The sequence below is a fragment of the Xenopus laevis genome, chromosome 7S (genome assembly GCF_017654675.1).
Source record: "Xenopus laevis strain J_2021 chromosome 7S, Xenopus_laevis_v10.1, whole genome shotgun sequence".
Lineage (NCBI taxonomy): Eukaryota > Metazoa > Chordata > Amphibia > Anura > Pipidae > Xenopus > Xenopus laevis.
This window is the reverse complement of record NC_054384.1, coordinates 105,524,240-105,545,437: the sequence shown is the minus strand read 5'-3', so window position 1 is coordinate 105,545,437 and position 21,198 is coordinate 105,524,240. Positions and strand designations below refer to the sequence as shown.

The following is a 21,198-nucleotide window of genomic DNA, read 5'->3' as shown; positions in this document are numbered from 1 at the left end:
TGCAAAAATCATGAAAAGTTTGTGATTTTTTTTTTATAAAATCACGAATTTTTCAGAATTTATTAAACCCCGAGGATGGAAAAGTCTGAATCTTAAAATCCGTCATCTCAGACCTGTTGAGGTTGTATATAAGTCAATGGGAGAAGTCCCAATGATTTTTTGATGTGTGCTGGGTTTCGTGCAATACCCCGGAGTTTTCAGGGGGAAAATTCCGAAAAAAAAATTAAAAATCAGATGGAAAAATTCAGAAGATCTGATTTTTTTTCCTGCAAAGCAAATTTTCAGAAAAATATAATAATAAATAAGCGTAACACAACCCGAGCGGATTTGATCGGAGTTTGTAGCAGTAAATATTGAAATAAATTCAGACTTTGATAAATAACCCCCTAATAGTACTTACCTTACAGGGGTACTAAACCCTGCTGCACTGCTCAACCAAACTTTACTCAGTTGTTACTGGACTACAAATCCCAGAATAATGTAACATATGATGAAGGTTGAGGCATGCTGGGAGCTGTAGTCCAGCAACATCAGGGTTGTATTCTTAAAGCAATATTGCACAATAAAACTTTTCCCCATATGTCCAGATCCAGCGACTGCATTAAAATGCAAAAAAATCCTCCAATGAGAATCCCAGCTGATCTGTATCAATCTGAGTCTCTGTTCTTTGCTCCTGTAATTGGAATTGGAAGCTTTAAGCCCAGTTTCCCAGCACAGAACAAGTCTGTCCCTTATCCCCGTGTCTGATTCCAGTGTCATATAATGTATATGTAGTGTATTCAGAAGCTCCATTTTAGCTAATTACTGTGAGGGGCATTTTCACATAACTCCCTATTATATTATATGTTCAACTTACATAAGAAGTATAAATTATTTGTTAATGTATATCATTCTGCAGGAGAATTGTTTAATTAAATACTTTAAGATCACCAAGGATTCCGTTTGCTGGGCTTCCCTGCCCCCTACTGGTCTCATGTGGATATTCCACTCCTGCAACCTCGTTTTTGTTTGTTCAGCCTTAGAGATCTGCTGTGAGCAATAACTGTCATTTTCATGGATGTGCTCATGTTTTAAAGAATAGGATAATCTTAGGATTTCCAGAGCTAAAAAAAATCAGTATCTGACTGATTTATGTTTTTATATGGAGTCACAGCAGGGTGGGACTGGGCCTGAGTCTAGGGTTGCCATCTCACCTAGTCATGGGGGAATTTGTCCTGTTTCGCTTAGCCGCAAAATTTGTGAATTTCCCGTGAAATTTTCGAAACGGCGAAAAGTTTCTAAAACGTCGCTGTCGTCTTGTTTTTGACACAATTTTTTGGCACATTTTTTTGGACGCCAGGGAATTCTTCGCAGCAGTTTTGCAAATCGCGGGAATTCACGCCTGCCGAATAAATTTGCCCATCATTAATCTCACCCGTTTAAAACCGAACACATATGGAATCCACATTCTGCATGGCTAAATAGCAATTCATATAGATGCATGCTGCAGACTGAACTGATTTATGTGCAGCCATGCATCATGCATCTAAATTAAGTTTTTCGATTATTAGCCTTTTTCTTCTGACTCTTTTCATCTTTCAAAAGGTTAGGTTACAATTTTATTGTCACTGCTACTTTTAATGAATTATCTTTTGATTCTGTCTAATTCTGTCCTTCTCTTATTCATATTCCAGTTGATCATTTGTTACTTGTTGTTGGACGCTAGCAACCAGATTTCTAAAATTCCAAACCGGAGAGGTGCTGAACAAAAAATTAACTCATTCAAAAATAACAGAAAATAAAAGACCTACTGTATTAGAAATAGTCTCAGAATATCAAGCTCTACGTCATACTATAGGTTGAAATTAGGGTCAACAATTCCTTAACTATTTCCCATCCTTACATGTATATGATTAAGGCACATTGATTGACCTATATATGTTGCAGTGTCTAATGTTCTGATTTTTCTTCTGACTCAAATTTTCATTTTTTGACCCCACATTGCAGAAGTTTATTTCTCAGACTTCCTGCATCATTTCAAGAGTTTGGCCAAAGGTGAGCAATACATTTCGAGGCTGCTGGCACAAGAGTTTGGTGCAAAATATACGGACAATCACTTTGCAGATTTGTCTTGCACTTTAACTTAGATATGTGCCCTACACACCCTCCCAGGCTAAAGCCTAAGTGCCCATTTAGCTTTTTTGAAATTATTTTTTCTATTTACTTTTCTTTTAACATTTATTTTTATTTGCGTTGCTGGGTCCAGTTGGGTCGCTGGGAGGAGAAGACAGGCCAAGATAAGTGCAGATTCAGTGAGGTCATTGGAGTGTGCCGGACCCATTGCAGCTTGGGTGCAGGTAATCCCTGGCTTTGCATGTATACACACCCAGCAGTAGCCTAGAAGGGGGTCCTGTGTGGCTGTAGCCTAGGGCCTCACAAGTCATCAATCCTCCAAGGGCAGCCTGTAATTACAGACCCTGTGTGAGCACTTTTATTCCTGCTCTATTCTCTAAACTATGTGGGACAGAAGGTAATAAGTTTGACTTAAATAAAAACAGGGTGCAGCAGGGCACATGTTCCCTTTATTCACTCGCTGATTTCCTCCAGCTCTAAGTAAGTCAGATTGCCCTGAAAGCAATGGGTAAGTGCAGGGCCGGGCCAGGCCGGCTGGGTGCCCTAGACAACCTGGCCAGCCACTGATCCCACCCCCGCGTATGCGCACTTGAGTGCGGCGAAGGGGAGAGCAACGGAGGGGAGAGTGACTGGAGGGAGGGGAGAGAGATGGAGGGGAGGAAGGGGAGAGCGACGGAGGGGAGGAAGGGGAGAGCGACAGAGGGGAGGGTGACAGGAGAGAGGGAAGAGTGATGGAGGGGAGGTTGAAAGGAGGGAGGGGAGAGCAACAGAGGGGTGGGAGGGAGGGGAGAGCAACAGAGGGGTGGGAGGGAGGGGAGAGTGACAGAGGGGAGGGTGACAGGAAGAAGGGAAGTAAGACTGAGGGGTGCGAACATGGATTAGGCGTAGGCAAAAGACAAATGTAGAGGTAGCTGCTCAGCACCACCCTATTATTGTGCAGTAGGCGGCTGCCTCTTCTGTCTACCCCTAGTTCTGGACCTGGGTAAGTGCCCACCACTAACTTCTGTTGTATGAACCAATTAACTCATTTCTTGTGTTAGTAATGCTGGAATGGGGCTGTCCCTCACCAATCCACTATGCAATATCTTGATTGCAGCACTAAACCCTAAACCCTGCTGCCCTGCACTGCTCAACCACACTTTACTCAGTTGTTGCTGGACTACAAATCCCAGCATACTTTAACATACTATCAAGATTAAGGCATGCTGGGAGCTGTAGTCCAGCAACATCAGGGTTGTATTCTTAAAGCGATATTGCACAAAAAAAAATTTCCTCAGGTCTCCAGGGCCCAGGGCAGCATTAATATGCAAAATAATCCTCCAATGAGAATCCCAGTTAATCCGAATAAATCTGTAACATAAGAGCAAGATTGATGACATAGTGCTGGGATTGGAAGATGGATGACACAGTGCTCAGAATTCTCATTGGCTGATTCTCTTGCATCTGTAATGAAGTTTATGACCAGTTAAAATCTCATCAGTGAATTGGTTTCCCTGTGTAATTGTTTTTTTTTTCAACTTCTATAGAGAACTAGGGGGCGCAGTGGGACAGTTTTATAGTTGGGTTTAGTGTCCCTTTAAAATTTTGAATGGAATCATTTTGTTGATTTAGAGGAGGCAGTAAGTACAGGCACAAGTGAGTCCAGAGTGGGAATGTTTTGCAATCTAAGGGGCTTTATCCATCATCCAACCAACCAAAAGTATAATAGGGCAATTTATTTCCATACAGGTGTAGGGACCCATAGGGTTAATTACCCTTCGGTCTGATCCACATGGTGTGGAAATCCCTGTTTGGACTTTAGCTACAGGGTTCGAGGGGCTGGGCAGAGGCTAGAGCCCTTGTGCTGGTGCAGCATGGCAGATACTTGAGGATGTCACTAGGTGTCGCTGCTGCACCACTTTGGTATAAAAGGAGATGCCATATGCTCAGACAGGCATTACAGATTTCTGCTATCTTACTGCTGAATACTACTACACATTGCAGATAGTGATTCGAGCCAGCAATATGTAGAGGCAGGAGGCCACTGAGGCAGGGATGGCAGCCCCATTCCTGGGAACTAGACCAGGAGGGTCTGAAGCTCCAGATTTTTCAAACTGGATTGTGTGTGCTCGCGCTATAGACAGGGCTAGGAGCTCTGTGTGAGCCCGGGGGTGAGTCTGACTGGGAAGGGTAGAGGAAGAGGATCTGTTGTGTTACCTAATGTGACACATGCTTTTGTGTGCCTGATATTTGGGAGCAAGTACCTAGTCTGGAGGAAAAGGTATTTGGGCTATAGCGCTACCTGGGACCATTTGTGCTCTTGTTGGGAAAAGGGACAGAGACTCTTTGTCACCAAAGGAGTAGTGCAGGACTTGTAGGGAATTACCAGGATAGGACTGGCACAGGTTCACCAGGGTAGTGAGTCATGCTATTGAATGCATATTTGTACCTTTTACAGTTTTACTGACCCTTTTATCTGCACTTTCTTTGTATAAAGTTGATATTGTTATAAAGCAAAGTGTGTGTTGAATGTTTTTCCTAATTGGGCCACCCGCAGGTGTATTCCCGGATCCCATTAGGTGTAGGCACTGCCATGAGAAGAATTCCCATTACCCTTTCACCTTGCAAAGGGGACTAAGGACCCAAGTTGGTAAGATGGTACAACCTTGACACCAGGGGGTCGCCAAGAGGGTGCTACACAAGTATACAGCGCATCATCCAGAAACCTGTTAGCCAGAACGTTCTGAATTACAGGAACACCATCTCCATTAGACTTTAGTGTAGGGACCCATAGGTTTTCTAATGTTTTTATGACTTTGAATCTCTATACTTCCTCATTTCCATAGTTGCTGGGCAAAAGCCCATGTATCTAGTATATCATTTACATATTACAGTTATTGAACAAGAGGCTTTATGACCATTTCCTGTCACACTTTAATATAGTGCTTGGAAAGGGGTGGATCTTCCGCTTTGGCTCCTGGTGTCTGACCCATCCGGATGTCTCCATTGAGCCTGGGTACACCAAGGCCCAGTAAAGCCAGTTTGCCCTAGAGGGACCTGAACCTTTGGTGTTTAAGTCGGGGAGCAGGGATCCCGTGAACGAGGCTAGTTAGTGACAGGATTACTATCTGTTATAGACTCTCTAGCAGAGTCAGATAGTGAGGGAAGAGAGAAAGAGGAGTAGCTTCCCAGGCTGTAAGATTTTCCTACAGTGAAGGGACCAAAGTGGATAAAGTGTCAGGCTTTAGGTTTTCCTCCCTGACCCCTCCACTGGGTGAGATCCAGACCAGTTTTGTGGTATATCTGCCTGGAGGTCAGCTGTCTCATCAAACTATCCTAGTCTGCTGATTTCTATTCTGCATGAGCCTCATTGTATGTGGGTCATTGCAGTGCCGGGCAAAATCTGTTTTACTGCAAGAACCTCCTGGGGTCCATTCTTTTACCTTTTTCTTGCACAGTAGCCTGTGGGAGTTGTAGTTGCCCTACACCATAGCAAAGGCCTTAAGTGTTAGAGGCACATGTAACCCATGCTCTAATCACTAGCTGGACATTTACCCTGTTTGGTCTAAATAGCCCAAAATAGTGTTACATTAGTTTAAGTTAATAATTGTAATTTTAAAAATGATTTCCTTTTTCTCTGTAAAAATGAATTAATACTTTTTACATGATCCAGCCTATTGGTTTAATTTAGTGTTTAAAGGGGTGGATCAATTTTATGTTCATTTTATTTTATAGAATGGCTAATTCTAAGCAACTTTTCAATTGGATTTATCTTTTTAATAGTTTTTACATTGTTTGCCTTCTACTTTTGACTCTTTTCAGCTTTCAAATGGGATCACTAACCCAATCTAAAAAAAAAAAACTCTGTAAGGCTACAACTGTATTATTATTGCTCCTTTTTATTACTCATCTTTCTATTCAGGCCTCTCCTATTCATATTCCAGTCTCCTATTCACACCAGTGCATGGTTGCTAGGGGAATTTAGACCCTAGCAACTAGATTGCTAAAATTTCAAACTAGAGAGCTGCTGAATAAAAAGTGAAATAACTCAAAACCCACAAATAATAAAAAATGAAAACCAATTGCAAATTGTCTCAGAATATCCCTCTCTACATCATACTAAAAGTTAATTCAAAGGCTAGCAACGCTTTTAACATATGTGTTCAGAAATAAATTGATTGGACACTGTGAATTAGAAATTAGAGAACTACACCCAGATATCACAGGGGGTCCCAGGGAGTTCGCTCTGTCCTTATGTATTTTGCCAGGGTTCTAGTAAAATCTTTCTTAAAATAATCAAATGTATTGGTTGTTAATATTTGTTACTTTTTAGAATTATCTAGAAAGGTGTTTAGTTCCATTTAATAGCTGGTTACTCACTTTTTAGAAGATCCCCATGCCAACAGAAAAAATAAAACAACTGTGCTTATATAAAAGGGCCATCTCAGCCAGATTTATTTTCTAATTTGTAATTAGCTGATAATTAATTTATAGTACAGGTATGAGAACCATTATCCGGAAATCCGTTATTTAATCCGTTAATTAGCCATCTTCCATAGACTCCATTTTATCCAAATAATCCATTTTTTTTAATGATTTCCTTTTTCTGTGTAATAATAAAACAGTAGCTTGTACTTGATCCCAACTAAGATATAATTAATCCTTATTGGAAGCAAAACCAGCCTATTGGCTTTATTTCATGTTTACATGATTTTCTAGTAGACTTAAGGTGTGAAGATACAAATTAAAGAAAGATCCCTTATCAGGAAAACCCCAGGTCCTGAGCATTCTGTATAACAGGTCCCACACCTATATACAAACTGCTGATACTTTAGGGGAAATACCTCAGACAGAACTGCGAGAACTAATGGTAAGGACACATGGGGCGGATTTCTGCCCAGGGTGGGACTGGTGGGTGCAGGGCCCTATATACCCAGTGCCTGTGTCTATGAAGCTGTCCCTATCCTAAGGGACAAAAAAGCACCTAAAAGGTCTCTGCTCAGAAAGGGATCACAGAGACCTGCAGCCGTTCATTTAAAATGGAAATGCCTTCGACATTGTAATTCAGACTTTTTATATAGTGCTTGTCTAGCAACAGTTGCTTAGTCTTGCTTTATAATACCATCAAACATCTTGGGTTTCAGTATGGGAATGATGATATGGGAATGATATCAAATGCAAGATGGAGAGGCCTTGTTAGATTAAAGAAAAGGTCAAAAAGTTATATAGACCTAAAAAATGGTGGTGTATCTCTTTTAAGGATCTGGTAACAATAGGATAGTATTAACAGTACTGTCATTATAAATGGAAGCTCTGTATAACTGCTTTATAATACTTTTAATCATCCTTTTTGATGTCAGACCATATTCGATTCAGATGTTGACTTTGTTGACTTTGTTGACTTTGTATGTCTGGCGTCTATATAGACGGAGTCCTCGCTGAAGGCCTTCTCGAAAACAGACTGTATAGATGTCATAAACGTATTCTTGAAGTCTCTGCCCATGAAGACATACAGGAAAGGGTTAACGCAGCTGTTGAGAAATGCCAGGCTGGAGGCGATGGGTATTCCTATATACAACACTGTTCCATAGTTGACATTGGGGTTAGTGAACTGAGACATTTCCAGGAATGAGAAGATGTGGTAAGGAAACCAGCAGATAAAGAATGAGATCAGAACAGCTACAATAATTTTGAATGGCTTCGAAGATGTGGACATGCGATTCCAATGGAGTTTTAGCGCAATCACCGTGTAACAGAAGATAATGACTGGGAAAGGAATGCAAAAGCCTAAAAGGGATCGCATTACCACAGTTGCCTTCATCCTTTGTAGTCCAAGATCAGTCAACTCATTATTCTCATCATAACCAAAGTTATTGTAGCACCTGGTGTAGCCATCTCCCTCAAATGTGTCCCTAACAATAAAATAAGGCAAACTGAAACACAACGAAAGAAACCACACTGCCAGAGCCACCAATGAGGCCCGACGGGGTGTCCTGTGGTTCTGGGACCAGACTGGAAACATCACCGAGATGCAACGGTCAATACTAATAATGGTGAGTAAGAAGACACTGGCAAACAGGTTGATGAACGCAAGGCTACTGTTTAACTTGCACATAAACGTGCCAAAGGGCCAGTGGAAGTCAAGGGCAATGTAGACAACGCTGAGCGGAAGGAAAAGCGTGAAGATGAAATCAGCAATGGCCAGATTAACGAACCATATGATGTTGACCGTCTTCTTCATCTTGAAGCCTGCAATCCAGATGACAAGCCCGTTCCCAGTTGTCCCAAGTAAGAAAGCCACGGAATATAGCACCATAGAGGAGATGTGCAAAATTTTTTTAATGAGAAGGGTTTGTGGATCTTCCTGAAAATAGTCGTAATCTTTATAGGCTGTGTCATTAGTTGTGTCCCAAAAAATGGATGTCGCATGTGTAACGTTGTAGCTCTCCATTTTGACACCAATAGTCTAGATAAAAAATAGAAACGGACAGTAATTTTAATTGGCTGTTGTACATTCTTTTGTGACCCTATTTAAACTCATATAGATATATTCGATATGTGATAAAACTCAAGAGCCCAGGAAAGGGGGAATAAGTTGTAGTCAACTCTAATCCCAACTTTGTTTATCATTCGAAAATGGCACTTGCAACTGTCAGCCACAGGTTATTATTATAACATAAACCAATCTAGCTGGAGCATCCTTCATACATTACCAACATTCAACTGGGCTTCATCTGCAGACCCTTACAAGGAATTGTCTTCTAAAGTAAATCTATGTAGTGTCACTAGGTGGCAGTGTGTATTTATCATGCCGCCCGGTACTTGACGTTTGCTCTTGTCAGGAGCACTAGGCACTATGCACCCTTGTCCTGTGCTCCGGCTGTACATAAAAAAAGATGCTCATGAGCGATTGAGAGGAGGAGGTGATTGAAGATTCTGGCCATGAGAAGAAATCCGCGCGCTGACCTTGATGTTGCTGGACTACAGCTCCCAGAATGCCCCAACCTGCTTTATGTTACATTATTCTGGGATTTGTAGTCCAGCAACAACTGAGTAATATTTGGTTGAGCAGTGCAGCAGGGTTTACTACCCCTTTAAGTGTAACTTTGTACTGGATGGGTCAGTAAACAACTCTGCATGACATATCAATATGTTTGTGGGAGATTCAGAGCATGCTGGGTAATACCTTTCTCCATGTCAGAATAGCAAACAGGTCTATATATACTCTGCTGCTTCCAACTCACCATTTGCTGCAATTTAAGTTTATTATGCATGGCTACCTACCCAAGTGCAGTCCATTTTTATACAGCCATGCATAATTGCATTTTAAAATCTTCTAGGGGTTATGCATACCTCCCAACTGTCCCGTTTTCAGAGGGACAGTCCCTCTTTTGACAGCTCAACCCGCAGTCCCTCGTTTGTACTGGAAAGTCCAGTTGTTCTCTGCACTGAACAGGCAGAAAAAGAAACAAAGTTTCTAACTTAATTGGCTTTTGGCAGAGAGCCCAGAACAGCCACAGCTGCAGATAAGATACTTTTGTAACCATTTTGAGAAAAGCAAATAAGTAATTGTAACAATATAAGATAACAGGTGCCTTGGGGAAAGTTAGCCTCACAGCTTAAAGGGCAATTTACCGTCATTAGCAAAACTGTAATAACTGAAAAAAACACAGAAATATGTTCAAACTTTCATAACCTGCCAAATTATGTAAAATGAACATGGTAATTAGGGGTGTGGCCACAAAAATGGGTGCAGTCAAAAAAATTGCCGCACTGGGCATGGCAACGTTTTTGTCCCTCTTTTTATTGTTGGGAGGTATGGGTTATGCAATAAAGACACACTAAGATGTCCAAGTGCAGTATCTCATAGCAACCAATCAGCAGATAGCATTTACCAGACACCCATTTAAAAGCAAACATCTTATTGGTCATAATGGGTGACTGCACTAGGGCAAAGTTAGTGCCTTTAATTACACATGGGGTTATTACTCTACACCTCTTGGATCTTCCCTTGCCTCTACCAATAATTCACCTCTATGTTCTACTGTGGGCCTCAATTTCGCACCAGACAGGCAGCACATTGTTTGTCATGTAGGGTTCTGTCAATATATTAATTAGGTTCTAATCAGTTAATCCCATTGATGCATTCCAACTACACTTACCCAGCCCCTTGTTCCATAGTAGTTGACTGCAGTGTTGTTTCAAGAGCCCAGCATACCCCATGCCTGCCCATAAATGCTCCCCAACATCTTCACTATATTTGGCAAATCTATTTGGATGAAGCAGCTGAGTTACCCTTTATCCTTTAGCCCTCCTACATGCCCAATGAGTGCCCTTCTCTCCTTGCACTAATACTCTTCTGAACCCCATCCTAGGATTATGGTGGATAAAATTGCAGGAGCTTGGCAGGCAGATTAGACAGACAATGGAGGAATGAAGGAGCAGAGAGGAATCCAGAACAAACAGGGAGAAGAACAGAGCAGTAAATAAAATCACACAAGAGCAATTAGTGGCACATTCAAGAAGGCAACATGGAGAAGGATGAGGACACCAAAGGGATTACAGGGAGAGGGTGAAGGGCACACAATGAAATTGTGCATAAATGTCCTAAAATGGGCACGGTACAGTGACTATTGTACGTCAATATATTAAAATACAAGGACATATCAACATAGAGTATTTAGTCAAAAACATTCCATATCTCCTCCCTGAAGTCCTCAGATGGGGGCCCAGTCCCTGTATTATTCAGACAGGTGGAGACAGAATGGCAAAATGAGTGTAGGTTTGTGAGTCCCAGAATGTGTGTGTGTGTGAGTTCTATCAGTGAGTGAGTGTAGGTACAGTAGGTGAGTGGGTGCCTGTGTGTTTTCTGCCCCTCACTGTGCATGTACCTTATGTGTGAGCATGTGAGCGTGTGAGCAAATATGACACTTACGTGATTAATTATCCTGGCAGATTGACTGGTTCCTCTGCTTCCCTTTCTATGTCTGTGGCTTGGCTCTCTCTGAGCTTTGCTGCTTTATATCATTACTCAGCCGTGATGTAAGCCAAAGACACTCGCAGCATTTAAGGAAGTATTAGAGGCAGAAACCACAGTCGTGAAATGACGATTTAGCAGCCCTTCATCAATTATAGTTATATAAACGACTGACCTAGTCCATTTTCAAATTATAGGTCAGTACTTTTTTTTATTTTTTTACTGCTTTCTTACAGCCAAGAAATAACTCTTACAAAAATGTCCTTCAGAACAGGAGAACCCAAGGTCTCAAGCATTCTGGATAACAGATCCAATGCCTAATTATACTGTTTTACACAAAAATATACATTGTTTTCGGCCACAAGAAGTCCTTTTGGAGATGGGGCAAGCAATATGGCAATGCCAACAGACGGAGAAGGAATCATTTGAATAAATATATTTGCTAGATTCCAATCTCCTTAGGATAGACCCTGGCATGCGATCAGTGCAATTCTCTGGCCCTCCTTCTACAAATCCCCAGCGCTGAAGCTTTCCAAACAATATAGTGAATCCAACATTTATTTTGAACAATTTTTCCTTTGTGTAGAACAGAACTGACTTAATGAGAATGAGCCAGAGGATTAAAGTTCAAGCTCAACACAAGAATGAAAATACTTCATATACAGTATATACTGAATTAGGATTTATTTCTATAGACTTGTTGGGAGTCCAGGGTCACCAATCAAGCCTCCATTGATCCTGATTACCAGCGGGTACTACCATGTGGTTTAATACAGTTGTTAGTTACCCAATTGTGAATAAATCCATTTGAGCCAGTACAGTAGCCTGAATGATGTAGACCAGCAGGCAATGCCAAGTGGTGTCCTCAACTTGTAGAACATTTGCCCTCCACAAAGAATATACAGGTAAGTGACCTGTTATCCATAATGCTCGGAACCTGGGGTTTTCTGTAATTTGGGTCTTTATACCTAAAGTCTACCAGAAAATCATATAAACATTAAATACACCCAAATAAGGATTAATTATATCTTAGTTGGGATCAAGTACAAGCTACTGTTTCATTATTACAGGGAAAAGGGGAATCATTTTTAAAAATTTGGATTATTTCTATGAAATGGAGTTTATGGGAGATGGCCTTTCCGTAATTTGGAGCTTTCTGTATAATGGGTTTCCAGATAACTGATCCAATACCTGTATCAGGGAGATAAATCTTTAAAATTTCCTTTGGCTTTGCGCAAACAGAAATGTTTTTGAACAAATGGCCTCCAAAGCCTCCACCACTATTTTCATGCCTTTAGCTAGGATTCCTTTTGCGCAAATAGTCTTCTATTCGTCTTGAAGATGGTGGAAACTGAACTGTTTTTGAGACACACTCATGTGTAAGCATTTGAACAATGACCAGTAAAAGACATGCATGAGCACTTAAAGGTTCAAGAACATGCCCCCTTGGTGCTTCTTTACCTGGTCAACAAGTCCAACTTTTCACCCGATCGGGTATGAGTCCAGCCCTATCCTCACCACTTGCCCTAAGGTGTGTGTCCTCTGGTGCAACCTAAATTGAATAGAATGTTTTTACAGATTCAAAGAGCCTCTTATGTTCAATTCTATTCTTATACCACTTGTTTTTTTGTCTTTAATGCTATAAACCCTTTAATTCTAATGGAAACCCCCTCCTGACACTAAACGTCTGTAATGCAGGTGGTAATGAAAGGACTCTATTCACTATAGAGATACAGTACAAAGACTGTTCCTGTAATGCTCATGTATTGCTTAATTATAATAACTATTTACTGAAAACAATAGTTCAGACAAGAGAAAAGGTTCTCAGGGAAACCATAGAGCAGGGAGAAACCCTATCAGTGAGCAGAAGAGACATCCCATGAATAATATTACAAAATTCATGATGTTGTTCTTTACTTCAGTCACGTTAATGTGATTATACCTGGTTTGAAGGTCACACAAATATTAGAGGTGTCCTGTCTCAGAGCAGATAAGGCACATCTATGTTAGATGAGGATGTTGCCTTCAAAAAAGAAAATGTGTGGGAATTATATTTATCATTGTAATTTATTGTGTTAAAAAAACTAAAATAAGAAAACTTCCTACCACTCATGCACATAAAAGTCTACTTCTTACCCTCAATTGCACATCACGAGCAGGTCAGAAGGGGCAACATGTGGGACGCTACCACCAGGTTCAGAGTTTCAGTAGTTCCAGGGTTCCCCAACTTTAGTAGATGCAGTTGAGCTCCATTCATCAGACAGAGTGTGGAAGTATTGGCGTTCATGTGGAAGTGTAGTTTTGTATTTGGATTCAAAACATGCTTCAACATAACTCCTTAATAATTCTAGATGCATCAAAACACAAGAAAAGTGGTTGGAACTTAGAGCAATGCCTTAATACCTGCCAATTGCAGAGAATTGTGATGGGCAATGGACTCCATTTATGATGTAAAATCTTTACACTAGAATATAGAAAAACATACCTTTCTCTACACAATGAACTGCAGTATGGTCTCTTTCTATGGACTGTGTTGGGGAAAAGGGTAACCTGGTCACCATGTTCTCATTATTTAGCACCTAGGTTGGAAAATCCCATTCTTTCAGAAGCTGATGGATGACCTCAAGATGATGAGCATCAAAGACATATGGATCTGTCTTTTCCTGCCATTGGTAGGGATGTAGCGAACTGTTCGCCCGCGAACTAGTTCTCGCGAACTTCGACCGTTCGCGTCCGCCGAATGTTCGCGAACGTTTGGGAACGTTCGCATTTTGAGTTCGCATTCGATCGTTCGACCATTCGACCATTCGAATTCCTTCGACCGCTAAAAATCGAACGATTTCCATTCGAACGATTGTAAGCATTCGATCGAATGAAAATCATTCGATCGAATGGCTTCGATCGTTCGATTCGAATGAAAATCCTTCGATCGAACGATTAAAATCCTTCGATTGTTCAAATCGAACGATTTTAGCGGGTGTTCGAAGTTCGCGAACTGTTCGCGAGCGTTCGCATTTTTTGCCGGTGTTCGCGAACACCAAATCGGCAGTTCGCTACATCCCTAGCCATTGGTCTGCGTTTCCAGGAATGTAATAAGGGCTGTGAATCTGGAGGTCCAGAGGCTCGATAAGCACCCCCAATTAATTTTAAAAAGTGGTAACTTCAAGCATTTGCATCAACATTTATAATACAACTTTAAATTACCCGCCGTGTGCAAACTGACCTAATCGTAATATCACTAGCAAATTTTCGCTAGGCACTTCGCTATGAAATGCGCACACTGCCGAAGTAACGTTATCGGAAATTTGCCAGCGTTCGGCGCCCTGGGCACAACTTTGCATATTAGTGAATTAGCGTAGTGGTAGCGAATCTGCACCTGGCACATGTGTGCGAAACGGTTGGTGCCGTCAATTCACCCTTTAGTGAATTTGCCCCATAGTATTTGTAGGTACTTCCCTACTTCTCTTATCCTTTACCTATTTAGTCACACAAGGCAAAGTAAAATCTATGGTCATTTCTCAGATTATTTTCATATCTCTTCTTTTCTCAGTACTGTTTGTAAGCTCTTTCCTCACTCATCTTTGTGTGATACCTCATGCAGAACATGCACATTGCAATTATCAAAGCCTTCCTTTCGCAACTGCTCATCCTTCCGCTTTCTGATACGTGTCTGGAAAATCTTGAATAGGTTAGGCAAGCAGTCTGCAGGCATCAAGCTAGAAGCACAGCTTATTAGAGATTCAAAGGTTTTGAGTTCAATCACTCCATTTGTAGTTTAGTGTTTGTTCAGATGCCCTTTATCTCATATAAATAAACAGATAAATGAAAATATGGTCATAATAGTTGCTGTCCTTCGGTCAAATTGGCTTTCCCCAGTAAATCCACCCTAAACTGCTTTTAGGCTGCCCCACCAAATCCAAGGCTTTTGGGTTCTCCAAGGGGGAACAACTTTCAGTGTTTGAGAGCCATTTCTCAAAAAAGAAAGGATAAATGAAGAAGAAGCGAAGATTGCAATAAAGGCAATTGGTGTGTACTAGCCAAGGACACAACAAAGTATCTAAAGGGGAACTATAGTGAAATTTAAAATTGAATATGAGCTTCATCTCATGGAAATAATGAACTTTAGTTAATTGATTAGAAATGATCTACCTCTATCGGCACCTGTCTCTCTACATGCAGGAATCCTTGATTTAGGTCTAATATGTACAGTATGTTTCAAGGAGCTCCCTTTGCCTAAAGCATGTATTTAACGGAGAAGGAAAGTTACGGAGGCATTTTATTGCCAACAGATCAGCTGCAATAGTGCAAGCTAGAATGCTATATTTATTCTGTAGAATGTTTTACCATACCTGAGTAAAAAGCTCTAGAAACTCTCTGTTTGTTTAGAATAGGAGCTGCAGTATTAATGTGGTGTGACATCACTTCCTGACTGAGTCTCTCCCTGCTCTGGGCTCAGATTACAGTAGAGAAGGGAGGGTGGGGGGAGAGGAGCAAACTGAGCATGCTCTTGCCCAGGGCAATGAGGTTTAAAGGGGAAAGAAACCTAGTCGGCGCAAAACCCCCACCCCCCCTCCCGTTTGTTGCCCACCCTCCCTCCTCCCCCCTGGCCTACCCGTCCCGCTGGGCAAATGCCCCTAACTTGTTACTTACCCTTCTGCGCAGGTCCAGTCCAGGGAGTTCACAGACGACATCTTCTTCCACGCGATCTTCTTCCTGCTGTGAACGGCCTTGTGGCGCATGCGCAGTAGATCCGTACCGGCGGAATGATCCTACTGCGCATGCGCCAAAACGCCGTTCACAGCAGGAAGAAGATTGCGTGGAAGAAGATGTCGTCTGTGAAATCCCTGGACTGGACCTGCGCAGAAGGGTAAGTAACAAGTTAGGGGCATTTGCCCAGCGGGACGGGTAGGCCAGGCGAGAGGAGGGAAGGTGGGCAACAAACGGGAGGGGGGTGGGGGGTTTGCGCCGACTAGGTTTCCTTCCCCTTTAAGCTGAAAACAGGAAGTCTGATACAGAAGTCCATGTGTACACAATAGAAGGAAAGAAATGTGGTGTTTCTTTTGACAGGGGACTCAGAGCAACATTACTTTGAGGGTTTACTGGTATATTTAGATGGACCTTTCTGATAAGGCTTACTTAGTTTTACCCTTTCCTTCTCCTTTAACTAGCATTTTAAAATAACCAACTCCAGCACAAATCCTTCATGTAGAGAGACCTAACTGTCATTCAAAATCTGGCTTTGACTCGTGCAAGTAAAATTACATTGCATGAAGGGGCATATTCTATTCACAGGGGCTTAGGTATCATGTTTTAACTTCCACATTGTTCAACTTTTATCTTCATTAAAGCTCCTTTTATTGTGCCCACAAATACACAATATTTACTTCTTTCACTACCTTATGAACTGGTTGGTGTGACTCTGAGCTATTTAGAGAATTGTTGCATGATGGCCAGTATGACCATTGTCATGTGGCATCAGCCTTCTCCGTGTGGGGTGAGTCAGAATGGCAATATTACATAAAATATGGGAGATAATAAGAGGCAGGACTGGCAGATCTGTTGATTCTGCATATTTGTTGTTCCTAGAAAAAGAGGAAATGAGAATGCCCTACATATGTACTTACACATACAGAAGGAGCGGATCTACAGTATAAAAGGTCAGGGGAAAGAAATTCCTGTATTGATAAGCTGTTTGCATTGACTTCAAAAGATGTGAAATACAATTGCTTAGTTTTAGGACTTTCCTCAGCCTTGCACAAAGATAAATGTCCCATTGCAAGAAAAAATATTGACCATGGTCAACTGACAAACTGGATGTCATGGGTTTCACTTGTTCAAGCTGGAGAGCAATTTCCTAGAGAAAAAGTACCATCAGGGAATTGGAGATTGTTCATTTGTTAAGAAACGTCTGAAAAAATTCAACAGACCTTTTTGGGAGGGGGCAAAGTTCATGAATATGGATATCCTAAGTCATAATCCTGTCTAAATAGGGATCCAAAACAGGCCCTGGCATTGCTGGTACCTAGGACAGCTTACAGCAGCCTGTCTGGCAATTGCCAAAATTTGGAGATTGTGACTTAGGCCTGGTCTCCACTGAATGCAATAGACTGCTTGGGGCTATAGGGGTCATGTAAAACCAGGGTTGGACTGAGCTGTCGGGACACTGGGAAAAAAATCTGGTGGGCTCCAGCTCTCGTGGGCCAGTCAGCCTAGACCCACTCCCCGATTTTTCTGCCCTCGACATCCCTCTCTGGCATTGGTTGCGGCAAAAGAAGGTTTCCACATGCACAGGGGACTCAAGGAGGGTTGCAGCTGTGGTGGGGGTCTGGAGGAGGCTTTGCAGCAGGCACAGTGGGCCGCTGAGATAGCAGCCCCAGTGGGCCCCAGTTCCACCATGTGTAAGAAGGCTCCTTAATCCTCACTTGGCAGCACTTCTTTCCCCAGTGTCCCTCCCATGTGGCAACTTGCATATCTGAATAACAAACAAGTTAGGGGGTACATAGGGGATGAATAGTGGACAGATGGGGTCAGAAATAAGGCTCACATGCTCACTGACACATTTCTAGGTCTGATTTGCATGAATCATTTTCACTGTAAAAAAATAACAAAATAGGTATCTTTCTGGGCTAATTGAGCTGATATCAATCATGAGCTTTAAGAACATCACATCTGAACCTGCTCCAATCAGAGACTCCGTTATTTACAAATGCAGCCGCAAGTACATGAATGCAAATGAAGGAAAATGTTACAGTTATTGACACTGCTAATTAAAGGTTCTTAAATCCAGACATGCTCTTGCCACTCCCATATAGTTATGTTTAAGTCTCTTCTGCTGACTCACGTGCAAGTGTGCTAATTGATATTAGGGAACCCTGATGTTACCATCACACTGAATGTGTCAGTAATACCACAGGTCCCACAGTGGGTTGTGTCAATTAGGGATGTAGCGAACTGTTCTGCTGCAAACTAGTTCGCGCGAACTTCGACCGTTCGCGTCCGCCGAATGTTCGCGAACGTTTGGGAACGTTCGCATTTTGAGTTCGCGTTCGATCGTTCGACCATTCGACCATTCGACCATTCGAATTCCTTCGACCGCTAAAAATCGAACGATTTCCATTCGTTCGAACGATTGTAAGCGTTTGATCGAATGAAAAGCATTCGATCGAATGGCTTCGATCGTTCGATTCGAATGAAAATCCTTCGATCGAATGATTAAAATCCTTCGATCGTTCGAATCGAACGATTTTAGCGGGTGTTCGAAGTTCGCGAACTGTCCGCGAACGTTCGCATTTTTTGCCGGTGTTCGCGAACACCAAATCGGCAGTTCGCTACATCCCTAGTGTCAATAGGCAAAGTTGACTTGTACTTGTGAAATGCACAATTCCCAACAACTTGCATATAGTTTCCTACTACTCACACATTTAGTTTGCCTCTTCCTGGCTGGAATTATGAGAGAAATGGTGAAAAATATGTTGACTTGTGTTGGATATTGAACTTTGCACACGGCACTTGTTGCAGCTGTAAATGAGCCCTGTTGTTTTGGGCACGTATAGGCCAACAGGCTACTGACTCTCCTTAGTTTCTCCCACAGCCATGTCCTTACTGCTGGAATATACAATTTGCATTCTAGGAAACTGATACCCTCTGCATGAAATGAACTGAATCTTGCACACAAGCAATAAAAATACAGAACTATAACAATAAATAAACCAGCAACCACTTTGCCTGCCCAGACTAACTTACAAATAATATGCCACTTCTGCATTCCTCTAATAACTCAGGTTTGTGTTTTATAGAACATGTTGGGCAAGAGTCAAGAGTCAGAAAATATTCTGAATGATTAGAAGTGCTGAATGAGAGACCTACATCATTTACATGCTGCTTGATATCAATCATCTGATTAAATCCAAGTAAGAGTTTAACCCAGAAGTTCCCTGCAAGTGACGGGTCGGGAGTTTGTCACCCCAATGAAAAGGAATTTCTCAGCCCAGCAAATAGGCGTTTAGCACCCCAGTGAATGTGAGTCTGACACCCCAGTGAATAGGCATCTGGTAGCCCAGTGAATAGACGTCTGACACCCTATCAAATGTGAGTCTGGCACCCCAGTGAATAGGAATTTGACAACCCAGCAAATAGGAACTGACACCCTAGTGAATGGGAGTCTAGCCCCCAAATGAATAGGATTTTGTCACCCCAGCAAATAGGACTCTGGTACCACAGTGCATTGGCGTTTGACACCCATTGAATGGGAGTCTGGAACTCCAGTGAATAGGATTTTGTCACCCCAGCAAGTGGGAGACTGGTACCCAAGTGTATTGAAGTCTGACACCCAAGTGAATAGGAGTCTGGCATGCCAGTGAATGGAAGTCTGCCCAGTGAATAGGAATTTGTCACCCAAGTGCATTGGAGTCTGACAGCCCAGTGAATAAGAGTCTGGTACCCCCCTGAATGTTTTAATCTGCAAACAGCTAGTTGGAAGGTACAGGTAGGTTGATAGGTATCCACCTTGTTTTAGCATGCACAGTTTGAGTCAGGTTGAAAAATGTACATATATCCATCAAGATCAACTAATATATTTCTATAGATTCCACTAATAATGAAAGAAAGCTTTTCCAGAAGCCATTTGGAAGTTATTTTGGATTGATAAATACCATATGTGAAGCCTGCAGTTCTCTACAACCTTATATAATGTATATATGGAGTGCATATAGAATCTTTGGGGCTCAAAGTGAAGAAGCGAGGTGGACAGTTCAGACTTATTGCTAATGGCAATAGCACTAGTCAAGTTATCAGCTCTTTTGTAGGTATATTTCACAACTTTTACAGAAACAGACAATATCTACTACTGGTGGAGATGATGAAACCTTCTTTTCCCTAACTGCAAGGGCCGTGGGAGCACTGGGAAGATGTGGGGGCTTCTGTAGATTGTTACCACTAAGACCACATCTCCTTTCAGAAGTGTCATAATATCCTACACGCTCAGTTAAGGCCACTGCTGTCCAACCTTGTTAGTAGTGTAGTTCGCCAAAGTGATGAAAAAGGATGGACAAACGAGGGCTTTAAGTTTTGCAAACCTTCATAGGGACCTATTTTCATGTGCTAAGTCTTGCTGTGGAAATGCAAACATGCCTTTGACTATAAACTAGCCTATGAGAATACAACACTTTTCTGTAGTCACCATAGCGCCTAGAAACTAGGTCCCAATTAAGAAGGTACCTGGGTGCTATTAAGTTAAGAGTAGGGTAGGGATGTTTGAATAGTGGTTTTTTTTCACAGGACTCACAGCTTTACTTGGGTGTATTACATATGCTTGGACACCAAAATATCTGTTTCCCAATGAGCCGACACTGAAATGTAAGCCACAATCTCCAGATCACAGACTGGCCACCTCACCTGTAAAGCTTTTGCCCAATCTGGTCACACAAGTGGTCAGATCACTTGGGCAGCCCTGTGAAGATATGTCGGGAAAGGTCTACATCCACTGCATCTCAGACTCTTTGAGTAAAGGGATCATCTTGCCAATCTGATCAATACTCATCCAAGCAAAACTCAGCCAAGAGTGTCTAGGATACAACTCACGAAAAGTCAGCAAGACGAAGAAGTGATCACTGAAAATGGAATCTCCTACTCTACTCTACCCTACATACAATCTTAAAGAAATTGTCTATGACTACACCCCAGAAAAGTATCCTGTATCTGGACTACATTTATCCTGTATATGTAACATATTAATTTGTCTATTATTAGCCAGCAAAGTGGAGTGAATAGTTTTAAGAACCCCATAGGTATTGGCAGTGTGTGTGTCCCTATGTTTTCTATTTGTTGACATAAAATAGTAATAATTAAACCACATGCCCCAAAAAGCTAATGATTAGGGCCATGTTCCATTTGCAGGAGCCCCACCTTTGTATGGTAAATCTTGTAGATGAACACTGTGAGTGGCTGAATGTGTTCCTTAGTCAGGACCCCAAATGGGCAAACTGTTATAGTTTTATCAGGCTTTTATCCAAAAATATAGTGCCTCGCCTTTACGCACAGCCCACCTTTGGTGGGCATATTGAAGGTAAAGTTCTGCGCGTTTGGTTACCTTGCCAAATAAGTGGATTTTATATTGTATGGCCACTTTAAGA

At 41.8% G+C, this 21,198-nt stretch overlaps 1 protein-coding gene across 1 annotated transcript; it reads right to left on the bottom strand.

Annotated features, from left to right (window-relative positions):
• Positions 1-6,827: 6,827 nt before the first annotated feature.
• On the bottom strand, positions 6,828-11,126 carry LOC108705051 (chemokine-like receptor 1). The gene is made up of 2 exons (XM_018241820.2): positions 11,027-11,126; positions 6,828-8,557 (listed from the first exon to the last, which is right to left on the bottom strand). Exon 2 carries the CDS (start codon positions 8,540-8,542, stop codon positions 7,448-7,450), a length of 1,095 nt encoding a protein of 364 aa, XP_018097309.1. The 5' UTR covers positions 8,543-8,557; positions 11,027-11,126; the 3' UTR covers positions 6,828-7,447.
• Between the last annotated feature and the right edge of the window lie 10,072 nt (positions 11,127-21,198).

Bases quoted from the DNA above. Each gene is read 5' to 3' on its own strand.
- LOC108705051 (XM_018241820.2), bottom strand. From the start codon at position 8,542: ATGGAGAGCTACAACGTTACACATGCGACATCCATTTTTTGGGACACA.